Source organism: Pangasianodon hypophthalmus, assembly GCF_027358585.1.
Source record: "Pangasianodon hypophthalmus isolate fPanHyp1 chromosome 9 unlocalized genomic scaffold, fPanHyp1.pri SUPER_9_unloc_1, whole genome shotgun sequence".
Taxonomy (NCBI): Eukaryota; Metazoa; Chordata; class Actinopteri; order Siluriformes; family Pangasiidae; genus Pangasianodon; species Pangasianodon hypophthalmus.
In genome coordinates this window covers 43,322-67,076 of record NW_026514200.1, presented here as the reverse complement: position 1 = coordinate 67,076, position 23,755 = coordinate 43,322, and the positions used below count along the sequence as shown (strand labels likewise).

Genomic DNA, 23,755 nt, shown 5'->3' with positions numbered 1-23,755 from the left:
TGTAATCTGACAGAGGAAAGCTGTAGAGTTCTGTCCTCAGTTCTCAGCTCAAACTCCTCCAGTCTGAGAGAACTGGATCTGTGTCACAATAAACTGCAGGATTCAGGAGTGAAGCTGCTCTCTGCTGGACTGGAGGATCCACACTGCACACTGGAGATACTGAGGTACACACACACACACACACACACAGATTAGATTATCACTTTATCACCAAATTTTACATACAGAAATGATTGTGTTTTTATGTAGCTGTAAATTTTAGAATATGATTTAAATATTTTTAAGAAACTGAAATGTGTTCATGAGAATAAGATTTACTTTTTAGATTAATTCTATATTAATAAGAAATAAAAGCTGTATTTATGAACTGTAATTATAGCTGTTTAGATCTTGTGTCTCTGCTAGAGGTGTAACACAATGCTATTATCTGTATCTGTTTAGTGCTCAAATTATTTGTAACCCTATCACTTTGCCCTGAGAAACATTGAAAAAATCAGGGCTGCTGCAAAAACAAAACATGTTATTCACAAATTACAAAACCTTTCTTTCTTTCTTTCTTTCTTTCTTTATTTATTTATGTAACTTTTATTCAAATCCTGAATCAGACATCCTGTGGAACGTTCTGGAAAGCTTTCTATATCTTCTATCTAATGTGACTGAGTAAAAAAGCTAACTATGTTTCAGAACAACGTCTTTCCCAAATCAAGAAACTGTTATTTACCATTTACATTTATGGCATTTGGCAGACACCCTTAACCAGAGCGACTTACAAAAGTGCTTTGAAGTCTCTGTCAATAAATACATTCTGATACTGGTTTGCTAGATCATAAACTAAGAATACCATCAGTCCAAAAAACTCTGTTGGGGAGGTAGTATAGTAACAAGTGCTCAGACACTACAACGTTTTTTTTATAATAAGTGCTAATTTAATTACTTTAGGAAGAGGTACGTCTTTAGATGTCGTTTGAAGACTGCCGGTGACTCAGCTGTTCAGACATCTAGGGGAAGTTCATTCCACCACCTAGGTGCCAGAACAGAGATGAGTCTCGATGCATGCCTCCTTGTACCTGAGAGATGGTGGGACCAGTTGAGCAGTGCTAGAAGATCGGAGGGAGTGTGGTGTCATGCGGGATGTGATATGTGCTTTAAGATAAGTGGGTGCTGGTCCAAACTATGTAGGCAAGCATCAGTGTTTTAAATCTGATGCGGGCAGCTACAGGAAGCCAATGCAGGGAGTGTAGCAATGGGGTGGTGTGGGAGAACTTAGGAAGGTTGAAAACCAGTCATTCAGCTGCATTTTGGATCAGTTGCAGAGGACAAATGGCGCTCAGAGGCAGACCTGCCAGGAGTGAGTTGCGGCAGTCCAGTCTTGAAATGACAAGGGACTGAACTAGCACCTGTGTGGCCTGTGTGGAAAGAAATGGACGAACCCTTCTGATGTTACAAAGGAGAAATTAGCTTGAGCGTGTCAGATTAGCAATGTGAGAGGAAAAGGACAGTTGATTGTCCATGATCACCCCAAGGTTGCGTGCAGTAACTGAAGACGAGATCAGAGAGTTTTCCTGGGAGATCGCAAGATCCTGACATGGGGGTGAATCCCCTGGGAGGAACAGCAGTTCAGTCTTGCTGCTATTAAGTTTCAGTTGATGAGCTTTCATCCATGATGAGATGTCTGCCAGACATGCTGATATCCGAGCAGAAACATGAGTGTCTAAGGGAGGGAAGGAGAGGATGAGTTGAGTGTCATCCGCATAGCAGTGGTATGAAAACCCATGTGAGGATATGACTTCACCAAGAGATCGAGTATAGGGGGAGAACAGAAGTGGAGAGTCTGCAGGGAGCAGATGTATCCATGTCACCTAATATGACCGACCTTCTAAGTAGGAAGCAAACCTTTGCCATGCTGCACCACGAATTCCTAGACTCATCAGGGTGGACAAGAGAGTCGTGTGGTTCACTGTGTCAAATGCTGCTTAAAGGTCAAGGAGGATGAGGACTGAAGACAGTTTGGCTGATCTAGCAGCATGTAACTTCTCAGTGACGGCCAAAAGGGCAGTCTCTGTGGAATGTGCCACTTTGAAGCCAGACTGGTTAGGATCTTGGAGGTTGTTCTGTGAGAGACAGTCGATTGTAGACAGTTTGTTCAAGGGCTTTAGAAAGAAAAGAGAGAAGTGATACTCGTCAGTAGTTGCTGATGCCAGAGGGATCCAGAGTGGGTTTCTTCAGGATGAGAATAACCCTTGCTCTCTTGAATGAGGTTGGTACACGACCAGATGTTATGGAGCCATTGATGATAGTGGTGATGAAGGGGATTTACCGTTGACAACAACAGCCAACTAATAATGTTTGATCAGATTTACTTTAGCGTTTGTGTTTGTTTCTGATCTTTCTGGAATGTAACATTCACTGGACACGCTATCAGAATCTGTTATAAAGCTGAACATGGCACACATGTCAGGACAGATAACATCAGAGAAATTGGCTTATTGACCTCAATTAAATTTTATTTTTTTATATAGCACTTTTATCAATGGACATTGTCACAAAGCAGCTTTACAGAAATGAATAGATTCAAATTAAATTAAACCAAAATAAATTGTACATATGTGAATTTATTCCTAATGAGCAAGCCAGAGGCGACTTTGGCAAGGAAAAACTCCCTGAGACGATATGAGGAAGAAACCTTGAGAGGAACCAGACTCAAAAGGGAACCCATCCTCATCTGGGTGACAATAATACAGTTGTGCAACCAGTAAATTCATCACGGTTTTGAAAAGAAGTCCGGTTTGTTAAACCTATCCACTGTCCCCTGATGGAGTCCTGGGTACAAAGCTGCCATGGCAACTGCAGCCCTAAAGCCACCACAGCAATTGCAATCCCAAGCCATCACAGTACAACTCCCCATATGAGATCCCCAAGCCATTTCCACGGCCCCAAAGTGGAACCATCCCCAGCAATCCCAATGATCTAAGGCCATCCATGTGGGGGCACCACCAGCAGCAGTGAGCGATCTCAACCAATGAGAACTCCAACCAGAAGTAGGGCATCAGGATGGATCAGGCATGTCCGGAGAGCAGAAGGGGTCAGGATCACTTCCATCTCAGGAGTAGCATGTGTAGCTCAATAGTGAGAGAGAGAGAGCGAGCATATGTGGAAGAGATATGTGTAAGCTTTTGTCCCGAATTGGTTAAGGACAGTGTACTTTGTGTGCAGAGTGAAAGCAGGAAATCCGGCAAAACTAGCTATGACAGCATAACTAAAAGGGAGAGCCAGAAGGTAACACAGACATGAGGGCACCCTGGGACATAAAGCTCCAGCCACTCCACTGTCAACAAACCTGAGTGAATGCGTGTGGGGGGGGGGGGGGGGGGGGGTTTGGGTGCGACAGCATCCAAACATCCCAGTTCACCACAACATTCAATGCCCGTGAACCCTCCAGATCTGCTCCTTTACCTAAGAAAAAACTATTCACAAAAGGCTTAACTAAACAAATATGTTTTCAGCCTAGACTTAAACACTGAGATTGTATCTGAGCCCCGAACACTAATAGGAAGGCTGTGCCATAACTGTGGGGCTTTGTAAGAAAGTTCTACCCCCAGCTGTAGCTCGCACTATTCGAGGTACCAACAAATAGCCTGCACCTTTTGATCAAAGATGGGGTGGAGGATCATAAAAGACCAAAAATTTGCTCAGGTACTGGGGCGCGAAACCATTCAGTGCTTTAAAGGGAAATAGTAGTAGTTTATAATCAATACAAGATTTGATTGGGAGCCAATGCAGTGTGGTTAAGATAGGGGTGATGTGGTCATATCTTCTGGTGCTAGTAAGGACTCTCACTGCTGAAGTCTGGACTAACTGGAGCTTGTTTATGCATCTACTGGAACATCCAGACAGCAAGGCATTACAATAATCCAACCTAGAGGTAACAAAAGCATGAACAAATTTTTTTGCATCTTGTAGTGACATTATATTTCTTATCTTAGCAATATTTCTGAGATGAAAGTAATATTATCTGCATGAGCTTCAAATGAAAGACTGGAATCAATAATCACACCAAGGTCTTTTACTGCTGCACATGATGAAACAGAAAGACCATCCAGAGTTATGTAATCAGAAAGCTTACTGCATGTGGTTCTAGTACAAGTACTTCTGTCTTGTCAAAATTAAGTGAGAAAAAGGTAATAAGCATCCAGCGTCATAACAGTGGAAGCTAATACATTGTTTACCAATAATTTTTCCCAGAGGTAGCATATATAAAGAAAAGAGCAGTGGGCCTAAAACAGAGCCTTGCAGAACACCAAACTCTACCTTACTAAGCGTAGAGAAGTCACCATTTACATCTCCAAACTGATAATGATCAGTCAAATAAGACCTGAGCCAGGAGGGGGCCATTTCCTTAACTCCTACAACATTTTCTAGTCTATCGAGGAGAATAGCATGATTAATGGTATCAAAAGCTGCACTAAGGTCAAGCAACACAAGCAAGGAGACACAACCCTGATCAGAGGCCAGTAGTAGGTCATTTATCACTTTAACCAGTGCTGTCTCTGTGCTATGATGAGGCCTAAATCCTGAAAGATACATTTTGTGAATGTTATTCCTATGTAAGTAAGAGCATAGCTGCTGTGCTACAAACCTTTATAGGATCTTGGAGATAAAGGGGAGGTTTGATATTTGCCTATAATTAAACAGCTGACAGGGGTCGATGTTAGGTTTTTTAATCAGGGGTTTGATAACCTCTAGTTAAAAGATTTAGGTACATAGCCATTGCTAAGGGAAGAATTGATTACCTTTAGAAGAGGTTTGATTGTTTCAGGAATTATCTGTTGGAAGAAACATGTAGGTAAGGGACCTAGTACACAGATTGATGATTTTGATGATGAAATTAGTGAAATTAGTTCAGCCTCTTGAAGGGGAGTAAAACATTCTAATCGTTGACCTGATATCATTATTTTATTATCTATAGGGTTAGTTATGAAACTGTCTGGTTTTAAATTAATAGTCTGAATTTTTTGCCTGATATTTTAAGTTTTATCATTGAAAAAAATCATGCTATACTGCTATATAATGATTGTGTGCATGTTTCTATAATGGTCTTATCTCTAGTCAATTTTGCTACAGTATTAAGTAATAATCTAAGATTATTTTTGTTATCTTCAATTAGGGTGGAGAGATACAATGATCTTAGAGCTTTTCTATAGCTCAGAAGGCTCTCCTTCCATGCTATTTGAAATACTACCAATTTAGTTGGATGCCACTTACGTTCTAATTTTCGAGTGGTCTGTTTTAAGGTGTGTGTGTGATCGTTATACCAGGGTGTTAGCTTTTTCTCTCTAAACTGACCTCACTGTAAAGTATGACTAGTATTGTCATGATATTAACTGGTAGTGTACAGTTCTATAATTCTTTATTTTCTGTAATAAAATGCACTATATCTGCAGTGTTGGTTGTAGAAACTTGAACACAGATCAGAGTGTATTGTTTGTAGGCTGCTCACTCTCACGTGTGTGTGTTATGTACATGACCTAATGGTCTTATAATAAATTGTAGCTGAGAGAGTGGAGTGCAGAAAGACGTCCCTGCTCCTGTAAATATGCTGATGTGGCGTCCTGTCCTCTGATTTGTGTGTGTGAGAGAAACACAGTGACATTTCTGTTACATGTTAAACTTTAGCTGTATTATGGCTGTGTTTGTGTGTTCAAGATCAGTGTTCAGATCTTTCATCATTTCTCTTCCAGGCTGTGTGAGTGTAATCTGACAGAGGAAAGCTGTAGAGTTCTGTCCTCAGTTCTCAGCTCAAACTCCTCCAGTCTGAGAGAACTGAACCTGAGTGAGAATAAACTGCAGGATTCAGGAGTGAAGCTGCTCTCTGCTGGACTGGAGAATCCACACTGTACACTGGAGATACTGAGGTGTATATATACACACACACACACACACACACACACACACACACACACAGAGGTCAGATTTTCACTTTATCACCAAATTTTACATACAGAAATGAGTGTATGTTTTTATGTAGCTGTAAATTTTAAAAACTATGCTTATGAATTGTAATTATAGCTGTTTAGATCTTGTGTCTCTGCTCGAGGTGTAACACAATGCTATTATCTGTATCTGTTTAGTTCTCAAAATATTCATAACTGTTTTTGTATTTGGATTTAGACCAGAACTGGGCATGGTCTATACCAGAGGGTTTTTTGCATGAACCCTATCACTATGCCCTGAAAAACAGTGAAAAAAGTCAGATCTGCTGAAAATAGAAAACATTTTTTTTTTTACAAATTATAACACATTTATTTATTTATTTGGTTGGTTGGTTTGTTATTATTATATAAATTTTATTCAACTCCTGAACCAGACATCCTGTGGAACTTTATGGAAAGTTTTCTGTCTTCTATCTAATGTGACTGAGTAAAAAATCTAACTGTTTTTCAAAACAACAATGTCTTTCCAAATCAAGAAACTGTTATTTACTGATGACAACGACAGCCACCTAATAATATTTGATCAGATTTATTTTAGCCTTTGTGTTTGTTACATTCCAGAAAGATCAGAAAAGTTCACTGGACACACTATCAGAATCTGTTATAAAGCTGGACATGGTACCGGCTCCATTAGAACAGATAACATCAGAGAAATTGGCTTATTGACCTCACTGTAAAGTACGACTAGTACTGGCATGTTATTAACTGGTAATGTACAGTTCTATAATTGTCAAGTTATATCGGGATTCTCAGCCTCAATGTCAGCCCAAACTTGACAAAGGCTTTATTCAACAATGAAGGGCACATGGAATAACTCAAAACATCTGATTCTTGATTACTGATGCAATTTATTTGAAGATCCTTCAAACAATAACTTGATCATCTTTGCATAAATTCAGTGGTTCAATCAGATCTGCTTAGCTTAATAACCTATACAGGAAGCACAAACCATATATACACATATATATATATATATATATATATATATATATATATATATATATATATATATATATATATATATATAGATACATATATATGAGCAAAGGCAATACATAGTAGTGAAATAATCAAGTACATTTAAGGATATTAACTACAAACTTGCTAGTATACTCACAAGTCACTTATCAAAGAACATATAAACATAGCAATTCAAAAGCACTGCTAAATAAAATGTTACTGTTACTGCACATGGCTAATTAGCACATTAGATGCTAAACCGCTTACAATACAAACACCTTGCAAGTCAACATAGCGTTCTCATAAACAGTCTTTAATTACTAGAAAAATCTAGAGTCTTTGTCCTACCAGTAGCATCTCAAAGTTGAACAACACATTGTGGCTTTTCCCAGGTGTCCTTGAATGAATGAACTCAGCATCCAACCTTGATGATTAGATCCGTGCAGGTTTAACAATCTTTCTCCATTGGTTTTACAGCTACAACACATGGATGTGTATTTGTATAATCAGTGTGATGATGTGATGATATCTCTGTGTTGTGTGTAGACGCTGAAGGATTTGACTTTGGATTGTAAAATATGTTATTAAAGCCTGAAGTAACTTGTAGCTGAGTGGATAAAAGGATGTGATGGAACGTCTACATGTGAATATGAATGATTCAGCTCCCAAACTGCTGGAAATGTGGGACGGGTTCTAACGCTTCACCAAAACTGCTTTATCCTGGAAAAAAGCTTTGAGGTGAGACTCCTGTCGTAGCCAGTCTTGGTGAGTTAATAATCCTTAATGCTTAAAGACAGAGAAGAGCATCAGTGTAAACAAACAAGGTCAGTATAAAGACACACACACAAACTGTCAATATTATATAGTACACAGTGAATATTATTCAATATCATACAGTACAGTAAAGAGGCAGTAGGTCAGTGACTCACTGTAGTTTCTTCAGTTTACAGTGTGGATCCTTCAGTATATCAGAGAGCAGCTTCACTCCTGATTCTCCTGGATTATTACTGTTCAGATTCAGATCTCTCAGGTGTGATGAGGAGTTTGACCTCAAAGCTGAAGCCAGAGCAGCACAACCTTCATCTGTAATACTGCAGTAACGCATCCTGCAAGAAAGAAAACCTTCTCACACTTAACACACTCAGTTTTAGCATTGAAAACATGAACTACACAAAATCTTTATATACAGTACATTTACTCTCCATCTCACACACACAACAATGAAAATAAATCAGATCACTACAATTAAAGTTACTACAAAAACTAGATATTGCTGCATTTAATAAAATTGTGTGTGTGTGTGTGTGTGTGTGTGTATGTGTACCTCAGTATCTCCAGTGTACAGTGTGGATTCTCCAGTCCAGCAGAGAGCAGCTTCACTCCTGAATCCTGCAGTTTATTGTAACTCAGGTCCAGTTCTCTCAGACTGGAGGAGTTTGAGCTGAGAACTGAGGACAGAACTCTACAGCTTTCCTCTGTCAGATTACACTCACACAGACTGGAAGAGAAATGATGAAATATCAGAACACTGATCTCAAACAGACAAACACAGCCATAATACAGCTAAAGTTTAACATGGAACAGAAATGTCAGTGTGTTTCTCTCACACACACAAATCAGAGGACAGGACACCACATCAGCACATTTACAGGAGCAGGGACGTCTTTCTGCACTCCACAATCTCTCAGCTACAATTTATTAGAAGACCATTAGGTCATGTACGTAACACACACATGTGAGAGCGAGCAGCCTACAAACACTACACTCTGATCTGTGTTCAAGTTTCTACAACCAACACTGCAGATATAGTGCATTTTATTACAGAAAATAAAGAATTATATAACTGTACACTACCAGTTAATAACATGCCAGTACTAGTGGTACTTTACAGTGAGGTCAATAAACCAATTTCTCTGATGTTATCTGTCCTCATGGAGCCGGTGCCATGTCCAGCTTTATAACAGATTCTGACAGTGTGTCCAGTGAACTTTTCTGACCTTTCTGGAATTTAACAAACACAAAAGTCAAAGTAAATCTGATCAAATATTATTAGGTGGCTGTTGTTGTCAACGGTAAATAACAGGTTTTTGATTTGGGAAAGTCATTGTTGTTGTGAAAGATAGTTAGCTTTTTTACTAAGTCAAATTAGATAGAAGATAGAAAGCTTTCCAGATAGTTATACAGGACATCTCGTTCAGGATTTCATTCATTTATTTTCCATACTGCTTATCCTACAAAGGGTGGAGGCGAGATTCAAACCCCCAACCCCGGAAGTGTGAGGCAACAGTGCTAAGCCACCATGCCCCTCGTTAAGGAGCTGAAATATATTATATATTAAAAAGTTATATACTTAACAAGCCCCCCCCAAAAAAAGATCTAAACAGCTATAATTACAATTCATATGAACAGTTTTTATTTATTCATGGTACAGAATTAATCTAGAAAGTAAATCTGATTCTCACAAACACATTTAAGTTTCTTACAAATATTTATATTATATTCTAAAATTTACAGCTACATAAAGACACACGCAAACATTTCTGTGTGTAATATTTGGCAATAAAGTGATAATCTGACCTCTGTATGTGTGTGTGTGTGTGTGTGTGTGTGTGTGAGTGCGTGCGTGTGTGTGTGTGTGTGTGTATACCTCAGTATCTCCAGTGTACAGTGTGGATTCTCCAGTCCAGCAGAGAGCAGCTTCACTCCTGAATCCTGCAGTTTATTGTAACTCAGGTCCAGTTCTCTCAGACTGGAGGAGTTTGAGCTGAGAACTGAGGACAGAACTCTACAGCTTTCCTCTGTCAGATTACACTTCCACAGCCTGGAAGAGAAATGATGAAATGTTTGATTTATTTATCTGATTGTGAAATGAGGTGCTTCCATCAGTTGGGAAATAAACTATCTACCTGAACACAAGGTTCTAATGTCAGGATAAAAATATAAAATGAACAGCCTGTGTATAAACTTGGACTGCTCTTGGACAGATCCATGTGTCTCAGCTCATATGAGACGATGTATTTAACTTTCTGAAACAGGATAGTAACAGAGAGGCCACTCTGAACAAACACGTCTCTTTATTTCTAGCAGAGAGTTTTTCATACAGTGTGTTCAGCAGCTCTGGGGAAAGTTCTGCTGGAGAACATTTACACATTTACACACTGTCCTTAACTGCTTCAGTACAGTGTGTTTAATCTCCCTTTGCTTTTTTACTATCAAACAGAACCATAGATAAGAGAGGAGGAGAGGACAGAAGAGACAGAGACAAAAAGAAAGGCTAAACAGCTAAAACAGCTAAATTTAGCTTTTAAACAGCTAAAATTAGAATTCATCAGTACAGTTTTTATTTATTCATGATATAGAATTAATCTAGAAAGTAAATCTGATTCTCACAAACACATTTCAGTTTCTTACAAACATTTAAATCATATTCGAAAATTTATAGCTACCTAAAAAGTAGCTCAAATGTCATGGATATAATGTGTATATATACATGTGTGTGTGCATAAAAGAAAGACTGACTATTTGTATATTTTATACACACACACACACACACACAATTCTGTTTGTAATGTGACAGAGTGATGATCTAACCTCAGTATCTCCAGTATAGTGTGTGTGTATACCTCAGTTTCTCCAGTGTACAGTGTGGATTCTCCAGTCCAGCAGAGAGCAGCTTCACTCCTGAATCCTGCAGTTTATTGTCACTCAGGTTCAGTTCTCTCAGACTGGAGGAGGTTGAGCTGAGAACTGAGGACAGAGCTCTACAGCTTTCCTCTGTCAGATTACTCTCATGCAGGCTGGAAGAGAAATGATGAAATAACTGAACACTGATCTCAAACACACAAACACAGCCATAATACAGCTAAAGTTTAACATGTATCAGAAATGTCAGTGTGTTTCTCTCACACACACAAATCAGAGGACAGGACACCACATCAGCATATTTACAGGAGCAGGGACGTCTTTCTGCACTCCACAATCTCTCAGCTACAATTTATTAGAAGACCATTAGGTCATGTACATAACACACACATGTGAGAGTGAGCAGCCTACAGACAATACACTCTGATCTGTGTTCAAGTTTCTACAACCAACACTGCCGATATAGTGCATTTTATTACAGAAAATAAAGAATTATAGAACTGTACACTATCAGTTAATAGCCAATGTTGCAAAAGCTACTTTTTGGCAGATGATTTATGTCAATAAGGTCAGCGCTCGGAGCTACTAGCACTGTGCTGTGACAAGAACAAAGGCGTTCATCCTATTTTCCAGAGATTGTGAGTTTAAATCCTGATGATGCCACAGCCATCAGTGGCCGGGAGTCCAAGTGAGCAGGTGAGTCCATGCTCACAGTGAGGGAGGGGTGGCATACTCTCTCTCCCCTATCAATTACAGTGATACTAACCAATCATGGGTGTCTGTGAGGTCATGTATACGGAAGTGGAAAGGTACCGCTTTCCTTCAAGCGTGTTATGTTGCATGAACTGTTTGAAAAGATGCAGTTAACGTCACTTGTGTGGGAAGTTAGTAGAGGACAGGGTCATATTATAGGGGAGACCAAACTGGAGGGTGGGAATAAGCCATGACTAAATTAGGGAGAAAACTGGGAAAAAAAAACAAGCATGGAGGAGCATGACAGAGTGAAACTCCCCACAACACTGTGTTACACAGAACAAAGGATGAGGAACTTGTACCTAAAAGGCACATGAAGGTGAATCGAGTGTTTTAACATTTACTTTGTATATTCTGTATTCACGTTATTTTTTTCTTGTTCTCATTTGTGATAGTTCTGTTCAATGTCACTTTCAAGTAAAGGCTAAAAGAAAAAGTGCCTTTCACTGGTATTTAGGTCAGTTTATTTATTTATTTATTTTATTTTTTTTTAGTGGGGACAAATTGTGGGTTAGTTGAGTGTTCACAAAAGAGGAGGGTCTTTAGCTGTTTAGTTCGTAAATGTATGCAGTTATTTTGTATAGATAACTTTTGCATCAATTTTACAGAAGACGGAATATACTGTGATATACATATTAATAAATTTCAAGATGTGAAATTATCCATATCGTGATATAAGATTTTGTCCATATCGGCCAACCCTCAGTACAGACATAACGTGTTAGTGTAAAATGTGTTTATTTAAAGATGATTAGAATAACTATTAACAAGCATTAATCCAAACAGTGCAGTTCAGTGTTACATTAAACACAAACAAACCATGCAGTAAAAAATTTAAAAAATAAAAATACTCACTCAGCTTTTCTGGAGGCTTTGATGACTGGCAGCAGCCTCAGAAGACATTCCTCTGAAGGGTCATATTTCCTTAAATCAAACAAATCCAGCTCCTGTTCTGAGTTCAGTAACACAAACACCAGAGCTGACCACTGAGCAGGAGAGAGTCTGCTTCCCCTGAGACGATAGTAATCTCTGTTCAGGTAAGTTTGTACATCCTGCACTAGAGAATGATCATTCAGTTCATTCAGACAGTGGAACAGATTGATGGATTTCTCTGGAGATGGATTCTCCCTGATCTTCTCCTTGATGTACTCGACTGTTTCCTGTTTGCTGTGAGAGCTGGATCCTGTCTGTGGCATTAAGCCTCGTAAGAGAGTCTGATTGGACTCCAGGGAGAGACCCAGAACGAAGCGGAGAAACAGGTCCAGGTGTCCATTCTCAATCTGTAAGGCCTTGTCCACTGCACTCCTGAGGAAATCAGACATGTTTGACTTTGTGAAAAGATCAGACAGATCAGTGATTTGTTGTTCTGTTACATTTCTGGTGATGGAGGAGAGAAATGCATATAAAGCAGCCAGAAACTCCTGAACACTCAGATGTACAAAGCTGAACACCTTCGCCAGGTGAAGCCCAATCTCCTCTCTGAAGATTTGGGCACACACTCCTGAGTACACTGACACTTCTCTGACATCAATGCCACACTCTTTCAGGTCTTCCTCATAGAAGATCAGGTTTCCTTTCTCCAGCTGTTGGAAAGCCAGTTTTCCCAGTGCCAGGATACTCTCTCTGGTCTGCTGAGGATCAGGGTCACATTTCTGATAGTACTTTTGGTCCTTATGTTTGATCTGGAAGATCAGGAAGTGTGTGAACATTTGAGTCAGAGTCTTGGGGATCTCTCCACTCTCTGCTTCACCCAACATTCTCTCTAGAACAGTGGCTGAAATCCAGCAGAAGACTGGGATGTGGCACATGATGTAGAGGCTTCTTGAAGACTTTATGTGTGTGATGATTTTATTGGCCAGGCTCTGATCACTGATCCTCTTCCTGACGTACTCCTCTTTCTGAGGATCACTGAACCCTCGTACCTCTGTTACCTGGTCTACACACTCAGGAGGGATCTGACTGGCTGCTCCTGGTCGAGAGGTTATCCAGAGGAGAGCAGAGGGAAGCAGATTCCCCTTGATGAGGTTTGTCAGCAGCACATCCACTGAGGCTGACTCTGTCACATCACACAATCTCTCATTGTTCCGGAAATTTAGAGGAAGTCGACACTCATCCAGACCATCAAAGATCAACACCACTTTGTAGGAGTCTATTAATTCTAGTTTTCTAATTTCTGGGAAAAAGTGATGAAAAAGATTAATCAGACTGAGACTTTTCTGCTTCATCAAATTCAGCTCTCTAAAGGGAAGTGGAAACATGAAGGTGATGTCCTGATTTGCTTTTTCTTCAGCCCAGTCCAGGATGAACTTCTGCACAGAGACTGTTTTTCCAATTCCAGCAACTCCTTTAGTCAGCACAGTTCTGATGGACTTGTCTTTAAAGAGGTCATTACATTTGATGGGTGTCTCCTGTGTTGCTGTTCTCCTGGACGCTGTCTCAATCTGCCTCACCTCATGTTCATTATTGACGTCTCCACTCCAACCCTCTGTGATGTAGAGCTCTGTGTAGATCTCATTCAGAAGTGCTGAGCTTCCATGCTGTGAGATTCCTTCATTAATTCTTTTAAACTTCTCTCTCAGGTTGGATTTCAACTTTGACTGATACACAGAGGCCACAGACTCTAATAAACAAAGTAATAACATGTTTTAATGCAAAATCTCTGAACACAATATAAAATGTAAAATTCTTTCAAATGCTGCTGTTCATTCCTGATTCATGTACTAAATATTACTGAAGGAACAGGACCATTGTACAGAGTTACCACAAGCTGGACCACGAACAGAACAGAAAAGCACCAGATGTACAAGATATTAAAATCAAACTTAAAACTAAAAGCGTTAATATCTAAAACAATTTTCTCTCTCTAAAGTGAACCTGATGGAATAAAGCCATGACTCAGAGCTCTTACTGTTGTGCAGCGTGTTAGCGAGATCTGTGTGGTTCATGTTCTTCAGGACGTGCAGTGTGATCTTCAGCGCTCCCTCTCTGACACTGTGCAGATCCTCCTCATCCTCCACCTCCCTCTCAGTGCATGCTGGGTAATCTGGACTCAGGAGCTTCCTAAACCTCTTCAGCTCATTCTTTATCAGAGTGATGACTTTGTGTTCCAGCTCCTGGTTAGAAACACACAGTAACAGGTCTAAATATTATAATGAGAAATGTTTTTATTTTTTGAAAAGAAAAAAAAAAAACTCTGTCTATTACCACAGTTGCAACTGTTTGATTACCCATAATGCTGCTGCACATCGATAAAACACCACAAGTCACACAAACCTTGAATATGGACTCTAACTGATTTCTGCTGATGTTTGATTCTTTCTTTTGTGGTCTGTGAACAAACAAAACACATCATGTAATATGGACTATATGTATTCATAGCTGCATAACACACACTCATTAACAGAAAGATAAAGATATTTAAAGTTGCATGAGGTAATATAAATACATTTTTTAAAGTTCAGGTCTCTAACAGTACGTGGTTCCACATTTAGGATTTTTACTCCTTAAGCCCGACCCAATTCCCGCCCATGTTCACAAAGCCCCATCCCCAGGATCTATGGTGGTCTCTATAGTAAAGTTCAGCTAGAGTACCAACTATCAAATGAACTTCATCTATCATTAGCAAGGATTAGCTTCACTTTCAAGTAAAGAAGGAGGCAGTTTATTTATTAAGGGCATTTCTTTACTTCATTATTTAGATCTAGGTGATAAAAATCCCCAACTACAGAATAATGATGATAGAATAACAGAGTAGTGGGGAAATGCATAATAATGAACAGTGGAGTAGTAAGAATAATAATACAAAGCATAAGTGTAAGACACTGCAGAATAATAAGGAACTGATGTATGGAGCTGTCTCTCTAAAGAACAAGTGACTTTAATTAATTATGCTTTACAATTTACCCACCACACAGCTCTTATACAGAAGTAGGTAATAAAGTGAAAAGCTTCCTCCAACTGACTAGCTCGTTTTTTCTTTTTTGATTTTGTTCCACTCGACACCTCAAAGCTGGACAACGCTGGAGCTCATCTGTGGTTGTCCTTCATAGCTAAAACACTTTCACTAGCTGTTAATGACTAGCTGTTAGTGACTAGCATGGCTATAGGCTAGTTTATATACAGGATGGCTGAGTGAATTATTGTCTAATCATGTTACACAGATACTCTGCTTGTTCCATCAGTGAGCTTCAGAGCATCATGTCTTCATGTCTCCAGTGTGCCAGGTGGCTGATATTAGGATTTTAGCATTTAGCTTTTGCTCACACAGCCAAAAGCAGCATGAAAGCCGAGTTATAGCACTAGAAATAAGTGACATTCTCATAGTGACTAACGAGGATGGTCAAGAGTGCTTTTATTGCACCATCACTTATTTATAATTAGTTCTCTGTAATTTTTCTGCTAAACCTATTGCTATTAGCATTGTTAGCATAGCTATATAGTTATCTAACATTACAATATCAAGGTGTTTAATCCAAAGCATTTACTTATTCCTTCACATCGATAAAACACCACAAACCCATCTACTGGATTTGTTATGTAAAGCAGGTCACTGAAACAGTTCAAAGCTTACAGATTGTGTTTACAGACCCGTCCAGGAGCAACAGCACTAATTCCCTGTCCAGCTTCATTCCTTCATCAGTAATAAAATACTCCATCTTGGAAAAGCACTTCTAGTGTTTATCCTGGTGTTACTGTATTTCATGTTAGGTTTTTCCCCTGAAGCACAGTGTGATTTTTGCTAACACAAGAATTATCTGGCTGCACTGGGAGCTTACTAGGATTGTCACGGGATTGGAAAGTAAAATGCTGTGTCTCTTGTTGAGTCAGTAAAGTACATGATTTGTCCCATATTTTCGTACACATCATTTCATGCATACACTAAGTCTACACAGTGGTGAGAAAAACACAATAGTGATTAAAATCAAATGACTTTCACTTGGAATGGTGTAGAAGCTCAAAATCAATGTTATGGGGCAGGGAATGATGGGAACACGCTATGTGAAAATGCATCATTGCACAACATGCAGTTGTAGTACTGTGCTGCTGTTGTGGTACTGTACAGTTTACTGTGGAGCATGCAGCAGGTGATAATCATATCCGAGTGGATAAAGAAGACAGAGGAACCACTCAGTTCCTTTTACCTCAAACTTCCCCTGAGGATGATGTGGTATGTTGTTGTTTAATAAATGTTTATGTTATGTAAAATATTCAGGTTCTTAGGCTAACATCAGGATCAGTGTAATATTGGGCTATATAACTAGGCCTAATCAGTTTAGTGCAAATTAGCCTAATCATGCTGATAATATCCCATCTATTCTCAGATTTTATACTGAAGATTAAAATGATTAGATAGTTTTAATTATATCATTTATAAATATTTTACTTTACATTCTATAAATTTGTCAATTTAAAATTTAAAAAGACTAAATAAATAAAAAACCATACAGTTTATCCAATATATTTTAAATATAATATATTTAAAAAAATATTTAAAAACAGGGTCACCATATACTTTTCTATTCAATAATCCACAGTATGTTAAATCATCATTCTTCTATCAGTAAAAACACAATTGTAATTCCATAGAAGCAGGAAAATGGTTTAATGATATGTGATGATTATGTGCCAAAGAAAATCTCAGATAGACAGACAACCTGAAAACATAATTTCTATTTTTTTGGGGGGATGTCCCTTTTTTTCTTCATTGAAGGTGGCAACCCTAGAGCTTACAGGCTTTTTTTTCACCCACATAATACAGTTGTGATGAGGCCATGACCATTGTTATTTTCATGTTGTACACATCATCTAGAAATATGTAGATGTAAAAATCAATTATTGCAATTTTAACGTTATCATCTTAACAGAATGCACTGATTTCAGGATTTCCTAACTGACACTAACATATTTAGAAACGTCTCCAGGTTACGTATGTAACCATGGTTCCCCGAGGGAACGAGACGCTGTGTCACGAAACGCTATGGGAACGCCCCCGCGTGACCGCGCTCTGAATCACGTGTCTAATCCGTCCAATGGATGGGCGAGACGTCACGGGCGGGGTGACGTAGCGACCCGGAAGCATAAAAGCCCGAGCGGCGAGCCCCGCGTTAGCTTACTGGAAAATGAAGCAAGCGCCGCAGGGACGCCGGCAGTGTGGCACCGAGACGCAGCGTCTCGTTCCCTCGGGGAACCATGGTTACATACGTAACCTGGAGATGTTCCCCTTCAGGAACTCGAGCTGCGTCACGAAACGCTATGGGAACGAGTATACCCACGCCGCCAGACTTACAAGTCCCTGCCTCCAGGAGGAGGCAAGCCTAAGGCACAAGGACAGAGGAGCCGGGAGTGGCTCGGGTATCTAGGTCATAAAACCTAGCAAAGGTCAGGGGCGTGGACCATCCCGCCGCGTTGCAGATGTCCTGTAAGGACACACCTGCCAGAAAGGCCTTAGAGGCCGCCACCGCTCGGGTGGAGTGAGCCTTGACCCCCAGGGGACTGGGGAGACCAGAGGACTCGAAAGTCAGAGAAATGGATTCTACAATCCACCGGCTGAGGGTCTGCTTAGAAGCAGGAAAACCCCTCTTAGGGGGACCAAAGCAAACAAGCAACTGGTCCGCCTTTCTCCACAGGGCAGTTCTGTGGACGTACGCGTCCAGTGCTCGCACTGGACACGTACAATTGAGCTTCTGATGGTCGGGCTCCCTAAAGGGAGGAGGACAGAAAGCCTGCAGCATGACCGGCCGTGGTGCCGAGGAGGGGACTTTCGGTACGTACCCCGCTCGGGGGTACAAGAATGCTTTGGCCAAACCAGGCGCAAAGTCTAAATAGGAAGGGGCCACCGAGAGGGCCTGAAGATCCCCCACTCTCCTAAGAGAGGAAATTGCCAAGAGAAAGGCAGTTTTCAACGTCAGAAGACGGTCCGAAATCTCCTCTATGGGCTCGAAGGGGGGTTTGCAGAGAGCCTCTAAAACCACGGCCAGGTCCCACGAGGGGACCCGAGATCGAGCTGGAGGTCTGATCCTCAGCGCACCGCGGAGGAAACGTGTCACCCAGGGGTGCCTGCCCACTGACTGGCCATCGAGAGGGGCGTGGCAGGCCGCAATAGCCGCCACGTACACCTTCAGGGTGGAGTGGGTCAGTCCCGCGGAGAGGGCCTGCAAGAACTCCAGCACTGTACCAACTGGGCAGTGAACAGGGTCAAGCCGGCGGTCTCCGCACCAGGAAGTGAAAAGTTTCCACTTCAGGGCGTACAGTTTCCTCGTAGAGGGAGCTCTGGACTGGAGGATGGTCTCTACAACCTCGGTTGAGAGACCGGAAGCGCGGAGTTGTGCCCCCTCAGAGGCCACACCCACAGCTTCCACAGCTCCGGGCGGGGGTGAAGATGGCCCCCCGCCTGTGAGAGGAGATCCCTCCTGATCGGAATCTCCCATGGGGAGCCGTCTAGGAGGGAAATCAGGTCCGAGAACCATACTCGGCCCGGCCAGAACGGGGCTACTAACAGTAGACGAATTCCGTCCCGGCGCACTCTCTCCAGAACTCCCGGGAGCAGAGCGACCGGAGGAAAGGCGTACAGACGCAGCCTCGGCCACGGCTGTACCATGGCATCCAGTCCAAGAGGAGCTGGATGAATCAGAGAGAACCAAAGGGGACAGTGCGACGTCTCCTGCGTCGCAAACAGATCCACCTGGGCTCTGCCGAACATACGCCATATGAGCTCCACCACCTCGGGGTGGAGTCTCCATTCCCCGGGCACCGGCCCCTGCCTCGACAGGGCGTCCGCTCCCACGTTGAGATGACCAGGGATGTAGGCCGCTCTCAATGAGAGGAGGTTCCCTTGGGACCACACAAGGATCTGGAGCGCCAGCCTGTAAAGGGGGCGCGAACGCAGACCTCCCTGGCGGCTGATGTAAGAGACCACCGTCGTGCTGTCGGTGCGCACCAACACGTGGCGGCCTCTTAGGTCTGGGAGAAAGTGTTTCAGAGCTAGAAACACGGCCAGCATCTCCAGGCGGTTGATGTGCCAAGTGAGATGGCGGCCGCTCCACAGACCACGGGCAGGACGGCCACTCATGACCGCTCCCCATCCGGTGAGGGACGCATCCGTCGCTAGCACTACGCGGCGACCAGGAGTTCCCAGGACCGGGCCCTGAGACAAGAACCCAGGTTCTCTCCACACAGCTAAGGCACGGCGGCATCGTCGCGTGACCTTGATCATGCGGAGCGGGTTTCCTCTGTTTCGGAAAAACCCCCTGGTCTTGAGCCACCACTGTAGGGGTCTCATGTGCAGCAGGCCAAACGGTATCACGTTGGACGCAGCTGCCAATAGGCCCAGCAGTCTCTGAAACTGCTTTACAGTGAGTGACCGGCCTACTTTCACTCTCGCGACCGCTGTGAGGACCGACTCGATCCGAGCAGGAGACAAACGTGCCTGCATCGTGGTCGAATCCCACACGACGCCTAGATAAGCGGTTCTCTGAGCTGGAGAAAGCACGCTTTTCTCGGCGTTTAGTCTTAACCCCAGTTCCTTCATATGGGCGAGAACGGCATCTCGATGCCGAGCCGCCATCTGCTCTGAATGAGCTAAAATCAACCAGTCGTCGATATAGTTCAGTATGCGGATGCCCTGTAGTCGCATAGGAGCCAGGGCAGCATCCACGCACTTCGTGAAGGTGCGGGGTGAGAGTGCTAGGCCGAAGGGAAGAACCCGATACTGGTAAGCTTCGCCCCCGAAAGCGAACCTCAGGAACTTCCTGTGCGGGGGAAGGATGGAGATGTGGAAATACGCATCTTTTAGGTCGATCGTGACGAACCAGTCCTCGGACCTGATCTGAGACACGACCTGAGTGACCGTAAGCATCCTGAACTTCAGTCGAGCGACTGAGAGGTTCAATTGCCGCAAGTCCAAAATGGGACGCAGCCCTCCCCCCTTCTTGGGAACAATGAAGTACCGGCTGTAGAACCCTGACTCCCTGTCGTGAGGAGGGACCACCTCGATGGCCTCCTTCCTCAGGAGAGTACGTACTTCCTGCTCCAATACCAGAGCCTGCTCGGGACCCACCACAGTGGGAAGAACCCCAGAAAAATTAGGTGGAGGCGAGCCGAACTGAATTCGGTAGCCTCTTTCTACAGTACGCAGGACCCAATGAGACACATTCGGCAGAAGTTTCCACGCTGCCAGAAAGCTCACTAAGGGAATCAGTCTCTCGAGACTGACCTCTGGTGTAATAGAAGCGGTTAGCTGGGTGCCCTGAGGCGGCGAACCGACATGGGGGAAATGAGCTAACCGCTGCGAAGGCCTCAGGAGAGGCCGCGAGCCTCCCAGACCCGCTACGTTGCCGGGCGAGAACTGGGAGAGGCGCTCGCCGGAGACCGCTGCGCCCTGAAGCACCATAGGTGGCAGGGTTGGCAGATCGACCTCCTGAGGGCACTGGGGGGACCCGGGCACCGTAAGATGAGGTGTACGCCGCGTCGCCCCAGAGGGGCCCGCCCTCGGAAGCCCTGGGCCAAAACCATCAGGGTTTCTTAGCCGCGGCCCTTCTGGACATGAGGACGGTCCTCAGATCTGCCTTAGTGCCCGAAGGGCCGGGCCCAGAGCGTCGTCGCGACTCCTGCTCCCGCCTCGGGGGAGCATGGGAGGTGACGCTCTGCTTTTGGGCCTCCCTGTAGGAGGGGGCCGTACACGGAGGGGGCTGCCCCAGCCCGGCAGCCCCACGAGCTAGAGAGCGACGGGGGAGGAACCGCTGGAACGCTGCCGCCTGAGCACGGGCCTGCTGGTATCTCTCGACGACGGAGTCTACCACGTCGCCAAACAGGCCCGAGGGAGTAAGCGGGGCGTCCATGAGCACGACCCTGTCCTTCTCTTTCATATCGGACAGGGTCAGCCAGAGATGCCTCTCCGCCGCCACCAGGACTGCCATAGACCGACCGATAGCACGGGCGGTCTCCTTGGTGGCGCGGAGGGACAGATCAGCGGCCCGCCTGAGCTCAGCTACCTGCTCAGACGTACTCTCCCCCTGCTCATCCAGCTCTGTAAGCAGGTCAGCCTGGTACGCCTGTAACACCGCCATGGTGTGCAGACACGCACCGGCCTGACCTGCTGCCGTGTATGCCTTGCCTACCAGCGCTGAGGTGGTCCGCAGCGGCTTGGTAGGCAACGCCGGAGCCTTCAGGGACGATGCAGCAGCAGGGGACAGATAGCTGGCTAGCGTCTGTTCAACCCTGGGCATCGCCCTGTAGCCGGAGTAGTCCAGCCCCGCCACATTAGCATAATGGGAAGACGTCGGGCTGAACAACCGGGCCGAAAATGGCCTATTCCAGGACCTCGACACCTCAGTGTGGAGGTCCGGAAAAAAGGGCAGGCTCCGGGGCGGAGGTGGCGGCCTACTGCGCAAAAAACGCTCCTCCAGTCTAGAGCCCTGAGGCTCAGGCCGTGACTCAGCGGGCCAGTCAATGCTAAGCCTAGCGACTGCCCGTGCAACCACCTCGAGCAGCTCCCCGTATTGAGGAGACTGCGGCTCAGGGTCGACGCTCTCCACATCGACCTCCTCGGAGGACGATAGGTGGAGCGCCGAGTCCGCTCCCCGGGGGGAAGAAACCGCAGAGCGTGCTTCCGAGCCCAGGGAGGGGACAGAGGACCTGGAGGGTGAGGAAGGAGAAAGGGACGGGCCCGTCTCCATTCCCTCCGCCAGGTCCATCTGCGAGCCCCACGAGCGCAACCGCCGCTCTGCCTCGGCAGAAGCGGGGCCGGCACCGCAAGGCACGCTAGTGAGGGCTCCCTCCTCAAAGAGAGCCCAGCGGGAGCGGAGAGTGCGCAGCGGTAAACGCTCGCAATGTGCGCAGCCGGCTCCCTCGAGAGCCGACTGAACATGCTCCGCTCCCAAACAGGCAACGCACAGACTGTGTGTATCCCCGCCCGTAATAAATCGCGGACAGGGAGGAACACACGGCCTGAAGCGCTGCCCGCTCTCGCCCTTAGTCTTAACCTTGGCTTTAGGCATGCCAACGATAAAACACCAAAAGACAAAAATAGACAGACAATAAACACAGAGCACTTGCTGAAAACAGGAAGCTAACGCGGGGCTCGCCGCTCGGGCTTTTATGCTTCCGGGTCGCTACGTCACCCCGCCCGTGACGTCTCGCCCATCCATTGGACGGATTAGACACGTGATTCAGAGCGCGGTCACGCGGGGGCGTTCCCATAGCGTTTCGTGACGCAGCTCGAGTTCCTGAAGGGGAACTAATGTTTGAAAGAATAAATATATATATTTTAATATTATATATATATGGTCATTAATTTCCCAGATGTAAATGTTCTTCTGTAGCACCACAGACCCTCCAGCTCAGGGACTGCAGGCTGAACTGAACTCTTACTGCTTCAACACCCAATAAAGCTCATGAAGGGCTTCATAATGAGACGAGTTAGTTTGATCAGGTGGAACACTGCCGTAAAACACCTCACTATACTGACCTCACATCAGTAGAACTGTCTCTGTCTCTGAAGTATATTGGATCTTCCATTGACGCGTCACTCTTCATGGACACACAGCTGGGTTCTGGTGAGTCTGATCTCTTTCCCTCCATCATTCTAGAATTACAACAGAAATATCAGCAATAATTAATACTCTGCTGTCTCAGCACTGTTAAACAATGTGTTCATCATTAAACAGCAATAATTCCATCTTTTTAATTCAGCTACAGTCTGCACACTTATTCAAACAGGAGACTCGCCTCATACCTCAGGAATTACTCTGATGTCAGGAGTCCCAATCACAGCTAACTGACTCAGCTGGGTCTTAAAGCCTGTAGAGTTCACTGACTCAAAGCTATGCTGCTCTTATGCTACACATTACACAGTCCTTTTTACTCTTCTCTCAGTGAATGATTTCTCTAAACTGTTCTTACATCAGATCAGTGATATATTCACTGCTATTAAACACCTTAAAGCAAAGTTTAGTTCCTCTGTTAACTAGTGAGTGTTGAGAGATACAGATCTGTTCCCATGAGACGGTGTGTATTTATTGCTGGGGAATGGAAAAGTAACTCACCTCTCGTCTTTCTTTAAGTCTTGTTTTCCAGACACACTCATGTTGGAGGTCATGTCTCCTTCTCCAGATTACAGCAGGACACACGTTTACTTCACTCCAACATCGGTGTGTTAAATCAAACCCTGTATCAGCACAGAGTTCACTTACAGGAAATAGTCACGGTATCAAGTCCTAAAACAACCTGTGTACATTAAACCTTCAGTACAAACCCACAAAACTCTTCTGCATCTAGTGTCACTTCAGTGTGTTTATATATTATAGCGTTAGATTTAGATACTCACTGTGTTTTTACTCCTGAAATGGTTTGTTTTCCCCTCCACACAAAATGGAGCTGCTGAGTTTTACTTTCACTGACACCGTCTAACTGGT

General features: G+C 43.8%; 1 protein-coding gene and 1 long non-coding RNA gene across 4 annotated transcripts; one reads left to right on the top strand and one right to left on the bottom strand.

The window, feature by feature from the left end:
- The first annotated feature begins 10 nt into the window (after positions 1-10).
- Positions 11-7,640, top strand: LOC128317909 (uncharacterized). Its single transcript, XR_008301322.1, has 3 exons — positions 11-164; positions 5,739-5,912; positions 7,497-7,640. It is a non-coding gene; the product is annotated as an uncharacterized LOC128317909 (long non-coding RNA).
- LOC128317908 (NACHT, LRR and PYD domains-containing protein 3-like) lies at positions 7,599-23,755 on the bottom strand. 3 transcript variants are annotated; one of them, XM_053231914.1, is made up of 11 exons: positions 23,668-23,755; positions 23,387-23,508; positions 22,810-22,926; positions 14,619-14,673; positions 14,254-14,458; positions 12,201-13,965; positions 10,574-10,747; positions 9,598-9,771; positions 8,275-8,448; positions 7,880-8,056; positions 7,599-7,736 (listed from the first exon to the last, which is right to left on the bottom strand). In XM_053231914.1, the coding sequence occupies exons 2-11, from the start codon at positions 23,437-23,439 to the stop codon at positions 7,721-7,723; spliced, it is 2,910 nt and encodes a 969-aa protein (XP_053087889.1). In that variant the 5' UTR covers positions 23,440-23,508; positions 23,668-23,755; the 3' UTR covers positions 7,599-7,720. The 3 variants fall into 3 exon arrangements, with proteins under 3 accessions (XP_053087889.1, XP_053087890.1, XP_053087891.1); XM_053231915.1 differs by having other exon boundaries at positions 23,387-23,567; positions 23,668-23,737; XM_053231916.1 differs by having other exon boundaries at positions 23,387-23,557; positions 23,668-23,731.